The following is a 21,775-nucleotide window of genomic DNA, read 5'->3' as shown; positions in this document are numbered from 1 at the left end:
GTCGATTGCGCGTGGTCGCGTGGTTGCGTGGTTGCGCGATTGCGCGTGGCTGGCTGCTCGGTTGCGTTTCGCACACTTTAAAATTGATTTTAAATATGTTCTAGGCTGTATTCGCCGCTGATATTTTACAGACGATCTATGTTTGTTCACACCAATCTATCTCTGAAGTTATCTCGCCTTCAAAATTTTGTGTCAGTGCCCCTTTAAGGCTAATTTTAGCAAAAAAGGGTGCGCATTAGAATCATGCAAATGCGGTGAGTCATGCAAACACGGTATGACAAGGGCGAAAGCCAATGTGCTTGTGTAGCTTCCACATTTACACGTTAACTATCGACTCTTTTCACTTGACCGGCGAATTGAAGAACGCAAATTGCTTTTAACTCTCTCACACGCTCTGGTCAGGTGAGAGAGAGTGCTCATAGGTGACGCTGTGTCTGTTGCAGAGTCGTGGGGAGCCCGGCTGGGCGCCTGCCTGAGTGTCCTGGACCAGGACTTTGGCCGCGCCTTGCCTCCCCTTAACTGGACAGCCCTGCTGGGGCCCCTGCTCCGATTGGGCCCTGTTTCCCGTACGTACGGGGAGCAGCACTTGTGCGGTCTCGCCCCTTTTGCGATTAGTATGGTGCCTGCATCCCCCTTAGCTGCTTCTCTCGATAGTTGCTGTGCACTGACCAATACCCCTGTCACATGGGCACTTTCAATCGCAATTGAGTCGATCCGGATCGAGTTCAATCCGGATCGAGTTCAATCCGGATCGAGCTCAATCCGGATCGGGTGCTGCTACACGGCAGTTTCAATCGCGATCAAACCCGATCCCGCTCGAACTCAATCCTGGTTTCTCAAGCGCGAATGAGAGTTCCAAGCGTGAGTCGGTTGAAGTTGAACGAAAGTGGTGATACTCTCGTCCCCGCTCAGTAATGGCACAGAAGGTGGCAACTTCAACTAATGCCACAAATTGTATCAAATAACTTTACCCGAATAAGCCTGCAGTAACATTTATATAGTTCTGTATAACTACAAGCGCGCAAAGTTACCAGACACTGGCTGCGAAGTGCATCTTTGCGCCATCTGGCGTACATGACTGCAACCCGTGAAACTTCTCGATCGGGATCGAAACGTGCCGTGTAGCAGCGGCGGTGCGTCGAGCGCGCTCGAAAAGCGCGCTTCGCTTCAATCCGGATTGAAAGTGCCCGTGTGACAGGGGTATAAGCAATGAGCAACGCTTTGGAGGTACGGTGTTTTAAACATGCATTCGGAAATGAACTGGCTGATCTCTTGGCATTGAGGGCAGGTGCCGCAGGCGAATTGAGGCCCATGAATTTATCAGAACTCGCGGTTAAAACAGGCTTTCTTGCTTAATTAAGTGAACAAATTTTGTTGACTGAGGTAGACTGTTGAGCCAGTTGGTTTATGCTTTTGAAATGCGGAGAAACCACTGAACAGGGACACTGCACAGAGAAGAAAAAAAAACGCACGGACAACCACTCTTTGTCGTCCACGAGAGACCAAGTTGCTTTTTAGAGGGCCCATGCAGACAAAGTGCGAGTTTGGTTCATTGGAAAGATTGCATCATTAGAATAACACTGACACCACTTTTAACGCAAACTTCACTCAAATAAGCTGTGTAATTAGGAAAAGAAGAGAATGGCCATGCGACCCACTAGCCCATGTTCCGCACTAGAATCTGTGATGGCATATGCACAGCCGTGTGGTTGACTGGGGTCGGCAAAAGCAAATGCAAGATACGCAGGGCTTATAAGCTTGCAGAATGAGCTGTTTTTGCTTAAGTGTACTGCATATTCATTTTATAGCAGTAAGAATGGTGGGGGCAAACGATGGAATTTACGAATGAACGCGTGAACATAGCAGAACTGCTGCTGGTACTGCACGCACTATGCCGGGCATAGCTGTCCAGCCATCCAGCGCATTGGGCTTGTCCTCCACAACACTGGCATAAGCGACATTGGCTTATGTGGCCATGTTCATCGAGCATACCACAGGTTTCACAAAACAGATACCATCAACCATAACAAAAATAAGCCAGGTACAAATCCGGTCAAAAACAAGGTGAGCGCAGACAGCGGTCTTTCAGCGGCATCGTCGCGACACAGTAAAGATGGCAACAACACATGCATCGCGGTTCACTGCAGCCCTGCAGCCTCAGTCAACATACTAACATTCGTTTCAGTAACGGTCCTGGTCACTGACGTCACGAAACACGAACGAGCGAGAGGATTGAAATTTTGGCTTAAGGGGGGACGTGGCTTTCAAAATCAACTTTTTTATTTCTTTGTGGATTTTGATGAAAATTGGCACAGCAACTGGAAATGCTTCCGTGATAACACCATAAAAATTTCAAACTAATATTTTGAAAACTTTTTTATGTATTAAATTTTCTTTCTGTTCCGCTTGTACCGAGCTTGAGCGGCTTATAAAATACGATAGAAAACTTGTTCGAAGTGCTTTGCATTCCCAAATGAATGGACGAGGTCGTGACAGTTTTAGAATTTTTTTTTTACAACACAATGTTTTTTAGTTTTCATTTTTTTAGAGGTTAATGTGCAATAGGCATGTTGACTGTGAACGATTATTTGAATAAAAAAATCACAAAAAACAAATCTGGAAAACCAAGAGTGTCACGACCTGAACTGTTTATCAAGGAATGTAACTCAAGAAACGAAATCAAAATAGACCCAGCGGTCACAAAAAAATCCCTGGTACAAGCGACGGAGGTGGCAAAAAAAACTGTTTTGAGAAAACGGCTTCCGAAGTTGCAACATAGGTTTCACTTATCAAAAGTCGTCACGGTTGTAGCCTTTCATGTCCTTTTGAACATGGGGCTTCTGGAATGCCTTGCCTTGAAATTGGAGTGCCTTTTACAGCCTTTTTCTTTCCAGAAAACATCATTTTCAGCTCCTCCGTGAAGAGTACATACCCCACTTTGCAGACCAAACGAAGGGGGAGATGGGTTTCAATGGGCTTTCAATGAAAAGTAGGTTAGCTGGTTGGCTGTATCGCACTGAACAGCCTCCTTTTGCAGTGTTGTCACCATGGCAACAAGTTGAGCATTTTTTTAACTTAAATTTGAACATTTTTGGCTTTTTTTTATGTTTTATCATCTTGCCTGGCACAGCAACTTAGTACTCATACGTGCAGGTGTTCATTGCCAAAAGTTTGCATACCACAAGGTTGAAAATGAGCTACTTTGAAGCTTGGTAGAGTATTCTGCATAACTCCCAACTTCAATGCAAGAGCATATTTTTTTAATACTTTTGACATTCAAGGCATCCAATATTTCTAGCAGCAAAGCCAGTATGCCCTAAGCAATGGTATCGTAATTTCCCTAAAAAATCACTGTTAAATGCTGCGACAGTAACGTACATTTTTAATGCAGATAACATATTTTTATTCCTATATTACTAACTCAAACCTGTTTGCATGAAAATTACAAGTGCACGGGAAACGTTGCGCAATACGGGCGATGGCTCGCGCTCATCGCAGCGCACGCTTACCGCGACATATCGAACTTTAATTATACCTGATATGGCTGGTCAGGTCGCTTTTAAGATTAAATCTAACGTCGCAGGCATTAATTACAACTACTGGCGTTCAATCGTAACCGGTTGCCCAGTCATGTGCTGCTCCAATGCGCGTCGGCTATGCCGTGCGCGCCAGCGCGTTTGACGCGTCGACCGTTTCTTTCTCAAGGCTAGCGGGTCCACAGTCAAAACACAGCAATAACCAAGCGTGTAAACATCGCAAACCCGACTAAAAGTTCACTTCACGAACCGCTATCGCAAGCGCGCACACCGCGTCACCCTCCGGGGTCTGGCGACGGTAGAGTCATGCGCACCACGAAGCGTTCGATGACCTCCTCCTTTCGAGCCACACAACTTCCCGTAATCTGGCTCGCGATCTCAGGCATTCCCATCGCGATAACGTGCGTGTTGAATACCACAGATTGAACAGAAACTCGGCCGAGCGAAGCGGCGAAAATGAACTCAATCCGCTCGCTACGCAGCTCAGGCGGCCGCCATCTTGCGTTGCGCCCGTGACATCCAATCAGGAGGGTCGATGTTCTGTGCCCCGACCGGAGGACCAATAGCGCTTCAGCATCTATTTCTAGCTTCGTTTGTGCGTCGTTTCTTTTCTGCCGTTTGTGCGTTTGTGAATGAACGAAGATAAAAGAGACGAGCGGAACCGGAAAGACGATCGCTCTGCCGATCTAACCATATCAAAATGGCCGCGCCCGGTGGCACCGTTGCGGAGATAGAGCGCTCCGAAAATTGCCGTTTTTTCGCCCTTTTGCGCTGATAGTTTGTCACCGCGCCTGACAAAAGTATTTTTTTATGCCACTTTGCGACGCTTTTCAGCGTAAAAACTTTGCAGACGCATAGAATAGGAAACATAGAAGCCGAATATGCGGGTTTCAAAAAAACGATGTTTTGGTCATTTTTCCGAAGTTGAAAGCCGCGTCCCCCCTTAAATTGTTTAATTTCTCCGTGAATAAAGCATATTTTGCTGCCGGACAAGTGCTGGGGGCACTGCACCAAATTTCTTGTGTAAAACCTACTTGTATTTTGGCTTCATGGCCCTTTTACTAGCGGCTCATATCACTGTTAGTAACTAGTGCAATGCTAGCGATCATTAAGACATTTTTTATTCATGTGGAACTATGTTTTCAGCAAGAGTCCCATTCTGGCGAGCAGTAACGGGCTCTGTTTACAGCCCGGTTCGCTATTCCGTCGCCACTCATTGCTTCACCCTTTGTGCATACAATGCCAGCAGCCGCGTGAGCACACCCGACATGGGGGTGCTGGGTTCTCACAGAGTTCAAAGTGTTTCGTGCAGTTTTCTGCAATTTAAAATGTTATCGCAGCCGAACGGCACCTGGATTCGTCCTTCATGTTTGAAAGTTCATGGTTCACCAAGCCGGCCTGCCGTGTGAGCCAGTCTGTGCTGGACCTGGACAGCACATCACATGACCAATCGGTCTGCAAACTCAGTCCATCATGTGGATCGGCCTTGAGATGCAGAAACACTGTTGCCAGCATGCATTACTGATGTCTATTACCAACAGGGATTACCATCGAGGTTCAGTGATTATCAACATCTGTAAAATGTCAATAAACTGGACAGGGGGAATCAAGCCTAGCCAGTAAGCTCTGTGTCAGTTCATCGTTTAAGCCTGGTTTGTTTACTCTGCCTTAATTTAAGTCTGCCGTCATCGCTTAGCTTGCTGCTCTTCGGCTATCAGAGAGGAACTGCAGGATTTGTGGGGCTTGTGAGCACATTCAGGGGTTGTGCGGGCAGTTCTTTTTTCGAACAAGGTTGACACGGCTTCAACTTTGTTCTCAGTTTGTGTCTGTGCTAACGTGCTGCTGTACTGGAACTGTTAACTTGAACATTCTGGATCGTTCAACGTGTTTATCAAAACCACGAGAGCTTTGCGACGAGCTCCTGGGAGTATGTACAGCTAGCCGTTGAAGATGAACCAATGTGGCAGCAAAAGAACTCGTTTCACAACGTCGTCATTGGGTGTTGCAAGACATGTTCAGTGCAGTGGTTAGCACACCAACAAGGCTGGCACACATTCTGATTTCACGTAGCAGTCTGCATGTGCCTGCTGCGATCGGTTCGGGTTGTGCCACAGAGACCTTGCTTCTGCTGTGCCCTGCTCGCAGACGCTGAGCAGGCGGTGAGTGCGGCATTGCGGGGAGCCCCCTCGTCACCTGCCATGGCTGCCTTCCTGGTGGCCTGTGCCACACCACCCCTCCTGCACTCGCTGCCGGTGAGCCCTGCTGCCGTTGAAGCCCCCGTGTGCCCTCTGTCTGTCTCAAGCATTAAAGGAGCCATGAATTGAAAATACAACTTCGTTTAATTTGAAAGAACTAGGATTCAGTATCTCACTCAGCTCCATTACAGCCACAAAAGATGTTTTTTTAACGGAAAAAAAGCAAGCAGTATTTAAAAACTTTCAAATTTTGCGCCACAGTGACGTGTTATGAGCAAGAATGACGTCGTACGGGCCATCAATGAAACATAATTTTCAGTGCGTTAACTGCACGTTAGCATTCAAGTGATGCGGTCAAATGGAACTAGAGGCCCCATTACAGACGTCCAGTCGTGTGTCGTCGCGACAGGTCAGTTAGGCGGCCGCCAATCGCACAAACAAGGTTCCGTGACGTCATGGAAAAGTTGCGGGAAACTGGCTAGGGGGTCGCCACGGCTTCACACGTTTTCTTTAATATCTCCGTTATTTGTTCGAAGATTGCGATGATATTGGTGTCATTGTTATCGGGACTAAGTAGTATTTCTAATAATTCCAACTTGTATTTTGTCTTCATGGCTCCTTTAATGATGTCGGGGATAGCGACGCAAGAAGGGAGCCAGAGTGCTGGTCGCCTGTTCGCTGCGCTGATCGGGAACCAACTGCCATGAGCACAAGGTGCGAGCTATGCCCGTACACCCATGCCCGTGCAGCTCTGCCTCTTTTACTCATTATCATCGTCAACAAATGAATGCCTGAAGAGTGCATTTTCAGGGGCCACATTTTTTTTTTTTTTTCTTCGAGAAAGAGCAGGCTATAGTTGGACGTGCAGTATGTCCCTGCTTGCTTCCTTCTGTTTTGTAGGGCTTGTTTCACTCACTTTTTAGAAGAAACTGCTGCACAATTTTGATGCAGTCGTGTTTTCTTGCACCAGGCTGTGCCAAGAGCGTGTAAATAGCAAAAAGTGGACTGAGTTATGGCCAAAACGATTTCAAAGCAAGGAATTCTCGCACGTGCGCCAATTTCAGCTTCAAAAAAAAAAAGGCTACCGTATTTGCATGATTCTAACAAATGTAACGTGCAGGAAAGTTTACTAAAAATTTTCAAAAAAAGGTTTGTTTTGATTGGATTGAATTTTATTTGTGGAGACATTCGTGTACACGGAAATGCTGCCAGCCGCCTTGAAGCCAATTTCGGCTTTGATCCCAATTGTAATACGCGCGTAAATTTGAAAGTTACTTTTAGCGAGAAAACCTGCGCGTTAGTATCGTGCAAATATGGTAAGTTGGCAGCATGTCTTTGCTCAGTGTTGCAGTAAGCAGCCGGCAGCTTCAATGTAATGTGTTGCTGTGCTGGTTGTGTGGGGCTACATTTGCTGCGTTTTTCTGTGGGCCGTGCAGATGTTTTCGGGAGCAGATCTAACATTCTAAATGCGAAAGCATTAATTGGCTAGGATGGCAGAAGCGTGCACCACACTGTCATTTGCAAAACATGGCGTCAATCAAAAGACGCATCCGGAAACTGCATGACTTGTCCCACCGGAACTTGCACAACACCTGAACCACAGTAGCTCTTGGCATACACTCAATTCTCATTGGCTTTGATGGATTCCATAGCTATGCATCAGAGGGGCCTTCAGCTTTCACAGAGGTGGTGTCTTAGCAACATAGATATCGTATTTACTCAATTGGAATGCAACCACGATTGTAATACGACGGGGGACTTTTCGTTGCATGCAGAAAGGAAAAAAAAAGGGAAAGTAACGCAAGGGCTGGGTTTGTCGCGTCGAGCAGAAAAAGAAAGAACTGCCGAAGTACTCACACGAGGCCAGCGGAAGCATAGAAAAGCACATTTATTTTTTAAACACTGTGACTAGGCACCCACATGGGACGCTTTGAACTTCGTTCGAGGGATGCCCATCTGCCGAGCGATATCGCTTGCTTTGAGCTGTATCAGTTAAACGCTGACCGCCATGAAGCGGTTGCGCTGTTTGGCGATGAAATCGGCAACACGCTTTTCTAATTCGACGTTGTGGCTGTGGCGAGGCCCACAGAAACCTTTTTGGCCGGGTTCACTTGCACAGGGGTGGAACTGCTGCGCCAATTGCGCCATTGTGCGCCAATTTGCCCTGCTGCGCCAAGCTGCGCAAAAACGGCAATTTGCGCGATTATTGTCCATTGACAGCATACAACGCCAAGTTTAGCCGAGTCTTGTCGTCCGGGCAACACTGAGCGCTGGCTACCCAATAGACGCAGCCGCATCCACGCCGCATCCATAGCCATGGCAGTTCCGTGCACTCGGGATTCTCACATGGAGAGTTTATCGCAACGTTGTTATCGCCGTGGCTTTCCCGGAAGGCTGTCACCAGCATGATTAAAAGTACTTTGAACTTTGATCTAGTGATATAACTTGAGGAATGGCCTCTGGAATTTGCAGCTGCTCGAAGTAAGATGTGCGACCCCTTCACACATCCTTCGCATCAGTAGGTTTTTTTTTTTTTTTTTTTTTTTTATTATTTCACGAGTATGCAGTTAATGTGGTGATTGAAGTCTAATTTTTCGGGACCTGCACGAACCGAGAACTTGAAGCCGCTGCGCGCATGGGCTATTGTGCGATACTGAGCGCATGCGCACGCTCCTCTAGAGTGTTGCGGCGGCCGCTATCAATTTCCTTCCCACTGTCGAGTGCTATTGTGGGTAATTCGACAGCTGCACGACACGTGCGCGTTAGCGTTCCTCGGTGGGAGTTTTTGGCGCGCACGAACCCCGAACTTACACAACAGCTCGGCTGTTAATAACGGCCCTTTTGCATCAGAAGTTCATTTGAAGCCGAATTTTTCGCGCTGCTTAAATGAAAGTAGTGGTGTGGAGCTAAAACAGTTGCGTGCAGCGCGCAACACAGCCGCCGTACTCGTTCGCGCGCCAACGAGGCCCTACTCGACCGCGAAAGCGGGCGTCTTGATGGGATGCCGTACCCGCTTTCGCCTTCGCGTCTACCACGAAATGAGGTGTCGTGAAATTGCCATCTTCGTTCGCTGCCTGCCTTTGCCTGCCTATGATGCCTGCCTTCTCGGTCGACACGGCGGCATTAGCTTGCTGCGAATACGCCATTGTACGGCGCCCGTCTTCGTGTTGAGGAATATCGATGCGAGACGATGCGCGCTCGGCGAGCGCCGCGCGGGTAGGGCATGTTCAAGACGCCTGATTTCACGGTTGTGGTGACGGCGGCAGCGTGGCGGCGCACTGCACGCGATTGTTTTTGCTCGAAACTACTTTACCAAAAAATTTAAAAAAGTAGCTACCATTAGTAACATAATGTTGATTATTATACAAATAAAAGCCAAAAAGTCGCTACATTTAGAGGAATTGGCAAAAAGCAGGTTTCAGTCCTGAGTAAAGGGTAATATCAAGGTGCCAGCTCCTATTTGATTTGTTGCGCTCCTTCTAAATAATTCTGGCCAATTCTATTTTTGATGCCTTTTTTGGAATAGTTGCTCTTAAAGGTGCGCTCAGCCGCAATATTTAGGGCAGTCAGTGTGCTCCAAAAGTGCTCCGAAATAGCCCCTAAATTGCTCCATACCTGCTCCAAAATGAGATTTTTGCTGCTCCAAAGCTGCTCCAAAATAAGACTTTTACTGCTCCCGTGCCTGCTCCAAAAAGCTAGACCCTGCTTCCACCCCTGCTTGCAAAAAGGTGCCCTACCCCCACTGCGGGTGGTCGATTCGTTCATTTCAAGTCTTCAGGCAGCCGCTGAGTAGGGTGTATGCACTGGGCTTTTGACTGCGCGGCGGCGCTATCTGCGCAGCAACACTGGCGCCATACGTGCGGTTGCACTCCGCCGCACGGGCAGCGCGTTTCCCGATGCGAAATGTGGTCTGCAGCATGGTGTTGGCAAGAACGTGTTCGTGTGGACAGTGTTTTTTCTGCATGATTCGTGGTTTTGCAAATGCCTTGTCATAAGGAGTAGCCAGCATTGTTTTTGCTTCGAAATTCTGGACTGCATTGTTCACGCCTCCTACAACCGCAGTCCGCACAATAAATGAAAGCAAGCACGCGAGTTTTTTTTTTTCTTCTTCTTCTTTTTTTGTTTTGTAGTGAAGGCTAAGGCAGTGCTTGAAGACGGTCTGACTTCATGCGAAGAATTTGAAAATAAATTTTCGATGATATGGCTAATCAGTACCGAATCTGTTGCGCTCGTTTCATTTTGGGTGGGCCCCGGGCATCGAAGCTTTCACCTCGCACCTTGTCACATGCTTGAAACATTACGTAGTGTTTAAAACATTCACAAATTAAGGTAGCAGGTGTACTTTATGGATGAGACGAACGACACTGGGCACCCAGCGTCAACAAGGGCTACTTTGAGTGCTGTGAAGTGGACGCACGTACATGCAATGCCACTTGTCTGGTAATTGTGGGCATCCAATTTTTTCGTCACCTTCGACTTTTCTCTAGTGACCAAGCATGTTCCCTGATAACACGCTAAAGCTTGATGCTGGGTACACAGTTCGACTACTTCAAAAACAGTGCAGAGACGAAGGTGTATGCAGTGACAAACTAGAGCACTCTTGTTTGTCACTTGTCTGTGCGCTGTTTTTGAAGTAGCCAAAGTGTTTTCCGTGATCTTGTTCTGCTTATAATTTCCACTTCGTCTACACTGAAAGGAAAACACTGGAAAATCATCGGTGGAGTCTTTGTCACCCCAGGTAGAATCTTTGTCGTCGGCACCATACCTAATTCTATCACGTACTTACCTCGCGATCCTTTCCACCCAGACCCTGCACGTGATCCTTCAACTTCATTGGGAGCGCAAATGGACGACCTTTATGCATTCAACGGATCAGAACACTGTCGCCAGAGCACCTCACAGCCTGTCATGCTCCTCGAGACGTGCGCAGCATGCCTGGGTGGCACGGTAAAACCGGCTTGCCTCATCTCACAAGCCACCACCACATCAAATATCCTCGCAGCCTTGGGTGGAGAAATTTTCATAACTCGAGCCGTGGTAGTATTAAGCAACGCAGTCATAAGGAAATCGGTGCACGGGGATGGCATCGAGATAGAGCGAAACGGATCGCATCATGCACACCGCTGTGCGCGCCTGTCAAACCATTGGACGGTTGCATTCAACGCATGAAGTCATACTGTCTTCAAGCACTGCCCTAGCCTTTGCTTCGAAACAGCATAGGAAAAAGAAATACCCGGCGCTTGCTTTCGTCATGCGGCCTGCTTCGGGTCTGCGGTTGTAGGAGACGTGAACAGCGCAGTCCGGAATTTCGAAGCGAAAACAATGCTGGCTACATTTTACAATGAGGCATTTGCAAAACTACGATTCGCGCAGAAAAAAACTGTCCGTGCAGCAGAGTGCAACCGCACATATGGCGTCAGCGCCATCGCACGGTTGAAAGCTCAGTGCATACATCCTAATGCCGATTTCTTTAGCCATGAAAATAGCACATCTTTGAAAACGGGCATCATACTGAGTGCGACACGTTGCCATTGCAAGGGGAGCCGAACAGGAGTTGAAACACTCGAGGGCAATGAAAAACACTGAGGCCTGCACAGGCCACCAATGCATCACTACCAGCGTATAAAAAAAAATAAATAAAACGAAGAGAGCTGGTGTTGGCTTGTAGTGGATCGAAATGGCTCTGGCCCATGTTGCATACATATATTGGGAAATAGCCAAAATTGTAGCTGTCGATGAGAATCACGGGCATAATTGCACTTTTTAGGCAACTTGAATTTCGCTATTCGATTGTAACACGAGGGTCAACTTCAGATAGCAAAAAGTTTTAAAAAGTGCGTTACGATTGAGTAAATACATTATGTATTTTGGCAAAAGTATCCGTAATTATCTTGATGTTGAGGTTGTAGGCTAGGTGCTGACATTGGCAAAAAGCTCGCTGCCAACATAGCTGAAAAATGCTTTCACGTTCTCATCTAGTCAGAATAAGAATAAGTTTGGGGATCCTGAGCAAACTTTTTTATAGCCTCCTTGTTTAGGACTGTTTTATCCAAAAAATATTCTTGTTACGTGGTTTTTGCTCTTCCCCCACCAACGGTGCCTGACACTTTTCGTGCACTCTGGCACCTCAACCTCCTGCACACTACTTGTCTGCATTCCGGTCAAGGAACTGTGTGTTAAAGTGGAACTTGTTCCTGTCCTTTGCGACACCCCAGGTGGTCTGGGCGGCGTATTTCGAAACGCTTCGCTGCACAGGGCACCCACGTGACAGGTGCGTTCGCGTGATGCAGAACGGTAATTAAATGCCGTCATTGGCTGCACCCCAAACTACGTGACCTAAAACATGCCAAATCACCATTAGCAACAAAAACAATGCGTAGATTTCAGTTTAGAAAAAAAAAATTAAGCACTGACAAAAAAAAAATAGACCTGCTGGGTCTCGAACCCAAGCCGTCAGTGCCAGTACTCAGTATTCTACACTGAGGCCAGCGAGCCCGAACGGTCGCCTTATTTGAGCAGGCACTCAAAAGACTAGCACACGCAGTGACATCACACATGTCACATGGGTGCTCTGTGCAGCGAAGTGTTTGGAAACACGTGGCCGGGCGACCACTTGCTGCAGCCACAGCACCGCACTATTGGTTGTGTGCTGCAGCCGGCCCTGAAGAACGTTCAGGCCCCCTTTCCACTGTCGTGGCTGCCAACGCATCGCTTGCATGCCCTCTCTCCCCTTTCCCTGGTGGCAGGAGACGTGCGTGGAGGGCCTGCTGCTACGCGGCCTGGTCCCTGTGGTGCGGGCGGCACCCAGCAGCAAACTGGGGCCCTTCCTGCAGATGGCCGCCCACAGGGCTCTCCAGCCAGGGGGACCTACTGTGCTCCAGGTAGGGTCCACAGCATGGAGTATCACAGTACACTATAGCCCGCTTATAGTGAACCCGTTTTCAACGAAATCCCGGCTATAACGAGCAAACCTTCGTTTCCCGTTTCCATTTGTAGACATAGATTTTATGCCCAGATACAGCGAAAAACGGATATTACAAACCGATTCCCGTTTCCCAATGTGTTTGTTATAAGCGGGCTGGACTGTATTACCTAGAGCGAAAATTGTCACTGCAATTGCATGCCTCCGTGAGAATTGTGGGTGGTAGCAAGTGAATTAGATTGGTGTGGCTAGGGATTGTGTTAGAGTTTCAACTTCTTGATTGTCAAGCGGTTTTGGTTCTGTTTGCGGTGTGCACGTGCATTGTATCACCAGTTTACCTAGAAGATGGGTGGGGAAAGCATGCTTAGAAGTGCCCTGTCTTGCCAATTCGGAGCGAGGGAGCTTACTGCCCAGTCTAGCAATGGACGGGACAAAGGCATCATCGTAATGTGCATGCATGTACTGCAGCTAACAATCTGTGTACACCATTTGTCAAAATTTTCTAGGCCAATCCTAAGCTTTCACAACCACAAAGAATTCGAAGAACAAGCTTTACATAAAAATTTAACAAAAATATTTTATGAACGTTAGAAAGAAAGGTGTTTTCTCTAGCTTTCCACAGGGGTGAGACAGCTGCACATATTGCGCAGTTTTGATACAAATTCGTTTTCCTGCGCCAGGCTGCTCCAAAAGCTTGAAAATTGCAAAAATTGCGCCAAACTGCTCCAAAACAGCCCGAGAGCCAAGAATTTTAACGCTCCTGTCAGTTTCAGGGGGGAAAATGCTTACTGATGGCATAATTTTCCAGCACCCTCAAGGTCATGCTGTTTGTAAAGGTTTAATTGATTGATCATTCAATAAAAAACGGCATAAAAGTGTCCCCAAGGCAGGGATTTTTTTTTTTCCTTCAAGAATGACAATGTTGCGTTGTTGCACGTGTTATAATATTCTGTGAGTTTTTAAGTTTTCCCATCGAAAACCATTGCAAATTCCTGCAGAAAAAATACTTCTGTGTACGGAGGCGACAAACTGCTTGTGCAAGTTGATGAAAAAACGGCAATTTTCGGAGCGCCGTATCTCCGGAACGACATTACTGGGCGCCGCCATCTTGGTGTGGTGAAGATTGGAAAACATGGCCGCCGGGCGAAGCAGTTGCTCGGGGTTCAGGCAGAGTGCTCTTCGCCGATTGCTGCCGTGGTTTTGGTTATGGGGGTGGCTGGGTTTGCATTTAGTCGTTTGAGTTGCTGCGGGAAGTTGCGGGACTCCAAATACGGGAGTTCATCAAAAACAACGTAGTTCCCGCGAATTCGCCATGTTTCGGCCTTGAGTGTGAGGAGCGGTGCATGCTTGAAATGAAATTTCGCACTCATTGCAGCGTTATAAAACGCTGAGTTATTGCTGCCTTTGACAGCGAGCTCGCAAGCCGTGGGAATGGGGCTATCGACACTGCCGAAGTGGCGGCGCAGGCTAAATCGCTGCAAAATGTTCAAGCAGTGTCTGATGGCGGGACGGGCTGTTATTGCATGCTAGAACTAATGTTTCATTTATCTGAAGTGAAATTTAATGCCAAGAGAAAGGTGGCTAAACATACCAACGTTACTCAAATTACGATCGTAGTGAACGTGCGCCTTGGGGATTGAAATGGGAGGGCTGGTGGGGTGTGATGACTGTCAGTGACTCTCACTTTGCGCAACTTTTGCTGGGGCTCTGTATTCTTGTGCGTAAGGCCGAGTATGGTATTACAAAAATATTAATTTCGGCATCCACATGATAATACAAATGCCTTACGATTGCGTAGTTTTTCAATTCAATATCTTCGACGGCACTCCATGCTATCTATGCACAGAGCCTAAGAAGTAAAAACAAATGGTTTGTAAAAAGGTTGTGCAGTTCGTACCTTGTGATGCTCCGGTAGAAAAAGCTATTGAAAGGCTGTTTCGGTGTTATGCACGTTCGAAACCGTTTAAAAAGTGCAGTTTTCTCCTCCAAGTTGCCAAAAACTTGATTTTTTAGGCTCTTAAGGTGACATAATATATGTCGTTCTTCTGCTCCAAATCAAGGTTCTTCTGCTCCAAAATCGAAATTTCGCTGCTCCAAAAACTGCTCCCAAAACTGATTTCGCTGTCTCACCCCTGTTTCCAGCATCAAATGTTTTGGCCACACTTGGGACGTAAACTTTTACGCTTAATTTTTTGTGGCCTGGGCATTTTCAGTTTGACCTAGAAAATTTTGACAAACAGTTTAAGTCCTTCCAACATTAGCAGTGAGTGGTGATGGGGATGACAAACACTGCAGGTGCACTATGAGAGTAACAAGGTGGTCGCAAAAAAAATAGAAACATGTTCTGGAGAGGAAAGCAGTGAACTAGGTGGTGGAATGATGCAAAAGCAGCCAGAAAATGCCCTGCATCGTGGTGATTCGGGGGTGACCAAAATCACAAGAAGAAAATTAGGCTAAAGATTAGAGGAGTACCGATGCCAAATTTTGGTGTTCTCTTTTCTTTGTTTTTATCGATGTCCAGTGACCCAGAAATCTTGGGACAGCACTTCTTTAACTGCTCAAGTGCATGATAATTAATTACGTCGAAAGGCGAGAAAAATTGTTATTTTTGGTTTCCACTGCTTCGAACCTGGAGGGCGCGTGCGACAGAACTGCACCACTATATCGCCGTTTTGTGCGGACGTCAAAACAGTGTGGAAGCTGGCGTAGGCATTGCTATGACTGGCCTGCAGGGTTTGCACAGGTCCTGGAAAACCTTGAAAACCCTTGAATTTAGAAGTGTCAATTTCAAGGCCTGGAAAGTCCTGGAATTTTTAAATGGTCCTTCAAAACCCTTGATTTTTCCTGAGAGAATCAGTGGCCCTGTCTTTTCACAGGAATATAAAGTGTTTGTCATGGATTTTAGGTGTTTAGAAATGTGAAGAAACATTGTATAACAATCAAGTTTCAGTGTATTGCGTGAAATTACAAGTTTGGTGGATTTTCATTATTACAAGGCAACATTGCGAGCAGGCACTTGTCAATCCAATCCATATCACGACACAATCCAGTGAAAGCCAGCTTCTGTTCTCTATCTTGCATTTTCCACCTAGTCTGTGGACGCTTGCTCATTGCATGTTTGCTGTGCCTCATACGCTCCATCTGCGTTTGCTTTTATGTGCAAATGGTGGACGTGTACATAGTTCATCCTGCCTTGAAGCAATACCTCCTAGATTTAATTTCAGCTGGTACTCTTGCTGACAAAGCAGGAGATGCAGGCAACATTAACTAAGTTTAGAAATCAAACAGCCTCAGCAAAACACAAAGAAAAAAGAAAAACCCCTAAATACCAGTGATGAAATAAAAAAATAAAGCTGGGGGAGCATATACGAACCCATTAGCGCCTATCTAAATGTGCACTAATGTGCTTAGGTATTGCACAATAAAAAACTTTTGCATTGTGTTGGAAAATTTATAAATAATCCCAGATAAAACAATAGATGGGGACCTTGAAAATGTGTTTTCTGGTCCTTGAAAACCCTTGAATTTTTGCTTTCGAAGCCTGTACGAACCCTGGGCCTGCCACCCGATCTGAGCAACCAGACTGCCTGAAGGCATTTAGGCCTACCATCACTGGGGATATTTGACGACTGCCCTTGCTGGAGGTGTGAATGGCAACTTCTCTTACGATTCTGAGTTATATTATCGCCTCCTTTCCCACATGTGGGGCTTTGTTTTTGGGAAAGACTGCCATCCTGGCGAGCAGTTGCAGCAGTAGCTCTGGCTGTGTGCGTCGGTTCGGGAACACTGCCTGCACCTTGTCACTCGCTCACCGAGGCGTTAACATAAAGTGACACAATGAGCTCCTGCCAAAAGGCGGCAAATCTTGGCTACGTCACCTTCATTTCTCGCTTCAGGGTGGTGTCGCGCTTATGTCCATTTTCTTCGCGCCACTCCCCGCGCTGTTCCATCGGCACAATGAATGAGATCAAATTGAAATATCTTCTACACATCGCAGACTAGCTAAAGTATTCTGATAGAGTATTCTGTTGAGTATAGCTTTTAGAGTATAGAGTATTTTGTTGGAGTATAGAGTATAGAGTATTCGGTTGAGTATAGCTAGAGTATTCTGTTGAGTAAAAAAAGTGAACAGAATAGTAATAGTATTAACGTGAAAAATTGGCGTCAGCACTCCTTTAATATGGGTCGGGTTGCACTCTCCAAGTAACCCAACATTTTTTGCAGTAAGCAACCTTTGTTAATAAAAACACACTTTAAACGAATGCATTCTTCTGGCGATGGCATATGGGGCAGAAACTTGGGGGGGGGGGGGTCACTAAGAGCCTTGAAAGCAAAGTTAGATCGGCCTAATGAGCAGCCATGGAAAGGAAAAAGCCAGAAATAACACTTGGAGGCAAGAAGAGAGCAGTGCTGGTTTACTTGCGTGGAAGATATCCTAGTTCAAATTACTCTGTTTTCCTGGATTTTAACGTGCGCTTTTTCCCCAGAAATTACAGCGGTAAATTGCATGTGCAGTAGAAATGAGTATCAGCCAGAAGAGTGTTTGTGGTTGCTTATCATTATTGGCACAGGGGGGGGGGCAACCATGATTGCTCATTAGTGTGGATGAAGCATCGAAGAGTGTCCAAAATAACAAGAGAAATTCAACCGACGCTTATATCTGGACAGAGCGAAGGCACCTATGTTTGACGGAATGGCTGCCAAAGGGTGGTGAATAAAGTAGAGAAAGACCAAGGATTCAGTATTGGGAGGCAGGAACTAAACTACGAACATTTGGGGGCAAAAAATGGACTCGACAAGCTCTCGATAGAGGTGGCTGAAAATTATTTTGGAAGCCTATGTCCTGCAGTAGGCACTGACGGGTTGTGATGGTGTTGATGATGATGATAGTCATGGGGTAGGCGTAGTGGGTAGCCACTGGCTTTGTCCTGAAGCAGAGAAGGAACAGAGACATTTGAAGTGGTTTTGACGATGCCCTTCTGCAAGTGGTGGTGGCAATGCAGGCTGTGGAGTCCCTGCTGCGAGAGGAAGAGGAGGGGGAGAAAGGGGAGAAGGGGGCAGAGGCCTCCCCGAGCCTGTTTGGACCGAAGCGGAAGGGGGCCCTGCCCCTGCTGTGTGAGCTGCTCAAGGCGGTGGCCCGGGGATGCCAGGACGACGTGTGGGACGCCCAGCAGAGGGGGCTGCTGACGGTGCTGGGGCGCTGCGTGGCGCTCCTCACGCCCGCCACCAGGGCTGCACTGGTGGATGCTGTGGAGGCTGTGCCACTGCTGCTCGCTCTCAACGCGCACCTGGCCATCGCAGGGAAGGCCCCCTTCGAGGCGTTTGTGCTCGCCTCCAGCCTGGTCTCCACGTCGGACAGTGACGGCAGGTGAGAGCCAGTGTGATTGCTTTTAAAGACTGCAATCTTTCTTGGGCTGCTCAAACATCAACGTTTTGGTCTGTCTGTATGTCTGTCCGCCTGTCCCTCGATTCAGCAGCAGCCCGGTCAAAAGATGAAATTAATTCCTGAACGAGAAGTTTACATAGGCAAAACATTTCCAAACCACTAAATCTGGTGGCGATATTCATACTTGTCAACATTGTCGAGCGAAAAAAAAAACGTTTGGCACATTTGAGGCAGAACATCCATTCACAAGTAATATTTGCAGTGTTCCTTTAATTAAAAATACGTAGCTGCTTGGCTTTTGCGAGTGCAAATAAAAAAACTTGTTGAAAGCAGTGTTGTAGCCTAAAAATGCAAAAAGTGCTCGAGTGCAACCCTAATCTCATGGTGGCATTCTAAGAAATCCAGAAGTAACAAAAGGTGTCAGTAGATGGTGCACAAGCATTGGAACACAGTGAAATTGAAATGACTTGAGCAAACTTCCACTGTGTTTATCGTGGAAGGAGCTAGATGGAAGGGGAAGAGCATGAGAGGTTGTTGGCAAAGAGAAAAAAGAGCATTTGGGGGCATGGGTGGCAGAAGATCTTTTGACGAGATTTGCAGCAAAGTGAGGAGATACGCAGCCTATTTCTTTTATCAGGTGCCTAGGGTCTCTGGTGTGGGCACCACCTGTCATTTCTTTTTTTTTTTTTAAGTTCATACAGGCTGTTAGGTTTTAACACTAAAGGACAATATTTTGAAAACAATATGCAGGAAACTAGCAAGTAGTAGTAGTAGAAAACTTTATTATAAGTCAGACTATTTAGCTCTCAGAGGGTGGTGCCCTTAGTCCAGGGCCCCATTTGCTGCTGCGATCCGTCTTGCCCGGTCGATCAGTCCGCGCTTGTCGTCCAAGGCTGAGCTGGAAAGAGCGGCTTCCCACCCGGAGGGGGAGGGGCTGGGTATAGGTAATTGGGTCGGGGGGTTAAGGGCATTCCCATGTGGAGTGATACAGGTTCGGGTGTCCTCCGCAGGATGGGCATCCGTCTGGGTACATGGTAGGGTAGAATGTGTGGCGGAGCGAGAGGCTAGAGAAACGTGTTAGTTTGTAGCTGGCGCCATGCAGCAGTGGCTAGTGCAGACCCCTGTTCCTCATGCCTTACATGGCATCCTTGATTAGCATGGGTGCTTCGATGTGCTAGACCGCAGCCTTCCTACCGGAAAAGGCAGCAATGTGGCATACTTTAAGTACCATATTTAATCTATTCTAAGCGGATGCATCTTAAAAACAGAACAGGATACGTAGGTCATGGGTCGGCTTAGATTCGAGCTTTTATACTCAAATGTGTGGAGTACCCGTACAAAGCCAAAAAGTGGCATGCAGTTATCGCTGCCTGGCGGCTCCACTGAAGAGAGGCTATTGTAGCCAGTAGTTTCAACGGCTCTAACCAGTGCAAGCAACGGGCAGCCATTTCGATCATGCTCCCTCAGAGTGCTATACCAGGTTTTCAGTGTACAAGTTCGCCTCCTTGGTGTTATTATGTCACTTGTAGTCTCATTGTCGTGCACCTTCTTTAAATGGAAAATTGGGCTGGTGTCTGAGACTTCATCGAACCTCAGGTCAGATGCAGCTCATCATTGATGAAGGAATGCCGGCACGGAGCAGGTTTCGACACAAGCACAGAATGACATTACTGGGAAGGTTGACCGCAGGTTTGCTCAAAAGGTGCAGCATTGCAAATGCATGCGACAGCACTGAATACTGCACGCACTCTATGTGGGTGACACCTGGAAGGTGGACAGTAATAACAGATCTAGCAATCACAACAATCTACGGTGAGGGGGAGCAGGTTCGTGGCTAATGAATGCCATTTTAGTTCTGTGGCTGTTGTCGTCCTTGCCCATTTGGCTCGCTTATGTTCGAGGAATGAATTTTTAAACAGCAGAGCTGTTTAGGTTGACAGTAGTCCGTTTGGCGGAGACAGAAAACCCCGAGTGCACGTGAGCATGTGCCTTTCGGCGACCGCCCGGCGTCCCAGGCGTGAGGCACCAGGCACGGCCCTTGTGCAGTGGCTTTTGAAAAAGAAGAAAAGAAAAAAACGAGCGCACGCGACCGCCCGGTGTCATCCAGGCTTGAGCGTAGGATTACACCACATACAGGGTTCGTACAGGTCCTTGAAGACCTCGAAAACCCTTAAAATTGAAAATTGAGTTTTCAAGGGCCTTGAAAGCCTGGAATTTTTTCTTTCTCCTTGAAAACCCTTGATTTCTTTGGGCAACAAAGAGGAGACCCGATTACGTGACCGGGTTTTCGGGGCTTACATCAATGTGGCCCTGCAACCTCCCCGTCCAAAACATGCTTTTTACAATTTGAAGCCAGCTTGGGTGTGCAGTGATGCTGCTGTGTACAGCTTTTACAATTTAAATTAAGCTTGGGAGCACAGGCGTGCTGCTTTGTACGATGGCTCGTATGGAACGAAATCCCTGCATTGGACGAGGCAGAAATTAGCATAGGTCCCCTTCCAATGTTTCATAATGCTTTCTGCATTGCCTCGTCCTGTTATTCATTTTACATATCTTCCCGTTGCTGTGCCCTGCCTTAGCTATGCCCTGCTATGTTTTGAAAACGAATGGTGCTGACACTCCAGGGCTACCGTATTTATTCGAATCTAAGCCGATAGTTTTTCTGATATATCAAACTCCAGGGTCGGCTTAGATTCGAGGATTTTGAAATACGCGCCAATTTCCAAGTAAAGTGGCGCGCAGCTAGCGCCACCCAGAAAAGAAAGTATTGTAGCCATTACTAGACGAGCCAGTAGCCACTTAAGGGCCATAGGCCGCCATTTTGAATTTTGCGGACCCTGTTCTGTGGGACAGTGGCCTGCGTGCGGTGTGGCGTTTGGTTTTGATAGCGCAAAAAGAAGCGGTGCCATTATAGTGCCGCTTTTAAAAGAAAAGTTGTTTTAGCTGCGGAGTTGTCGTCGAACGTTCAAGCCGGGCGGGACTTCGGCGTGGATGAAAAAAATGTCCGTCGTTGGAGGACGCAACGGGAGAGGATTTTGCGTCCTCCAACGATCGCCCAGAAGTTGCCCGGTGATTTTGAAGAGAAACTGATTGAGTTCCAGCACCGCATCTTCATGTTCAATAAACGTGTTTTCTTTTTGTGAACGCTGACCCTGCCTTTTTGTTCGGCCTATATTCGAGGTAAGTTTTTTTTTTTTTCGCGCCTTCGGACTTTCGGGGGTCGGCTTAGAATCGGGGCCGGCCTAGATTCGAATAAATACGGTAACTAAAAATGAGCACAGATAAGCAAAACTCTGAATGTGCACACATATGCATCTAGCTCCTAAGCTTTACTGGGTTGTTTTTTTTTTTTTGACGGGTGTGATGTTGGGCAAATCCAGTGGAGTTGTGAATCCCCCCCCATTAATGAACGCAGAAATTTGGGGAGTGAGAATGGCAGGGGTTATTAAGTTGCGTTCCTCACTATCCGAGACTGTGTATTAAGAACATTTGCAGAGCTCAAAAAAGTTCAAGATGGCATGGCTTTCGTAAAGCTCCTTCAGTATTACTGTGGGTGGGGGTAAATTTGTACACTTCCAAACGGTGGAGCTCTTCGAAAGAGATGTTTCTTGAGGCCACTTTTTTGAGGTATAAAGAAGCAGACGTTTAGCGCGTGAAAACAGTAGCGAAACGTTAGTACACATGCTCTCCAGAACCCTTGAAAATGCCTTGGCAGGGCCTTGAAAGTCCTTTAATA

At 47.0% G+C, this 21,775-nt stretch overlaps 1 protein-coding gene across 2 annotated transcripts in view; it reads left to right on the top strand.

The window, feature by feature from the left end:
- The window catches only part of LOC144147216 (focadhesin), a 263,925-nt gene that overhangs the window by 233,210 nt on the left and 8,940 nt on the right, over positions 1 to 21,775 (top strand). For both annotated transcript variants that reach the window (XM_077679299.1, XM_077679298.1), the window contains exons 30-33: positions 444 to 566; positions 5,682 to 5,788; positions 12,478 to 12,612; positions 17,657 to 18,021. In XM_077679299.1, the coding sequence (XP_077535425.1) occupies positions 444 to 566; positions 5,682 to 5,788; positions 12,478 to 12,612; positions 17,657 to 18,021 (730 nt within the window). The remainder of the gene's footprint in view (positions 1 to 443; positions 567 to 5,681; positions 5,789 to 12,477; positions 12,613 to 17,656; positions 18,022 to 21,775) is intronic.

This window comes from Haemaphysalis longicornis, unplaced genomic scaffold (genome assembly GCF_048455015.1).
Source record: "Haemaphysalis longicornis isolate Haplotype H1 unplaced genomic scaffold, Haemaphysalis longicornis Haplotype H1 scaffold_7, whole genome shotgun sequence".
NCBI classification, from domain to species: Eukaryota; Metazoa; Arthropoda; class Arachnida; order Ixodida; family Ixodidae; genus Haemaphysalis; species Haemaphysalis longicornis.
Note: the sequence above shows the minus strand (reverse complement) of the source record. Positions and strands in the feature narration are given on the sequence as shown.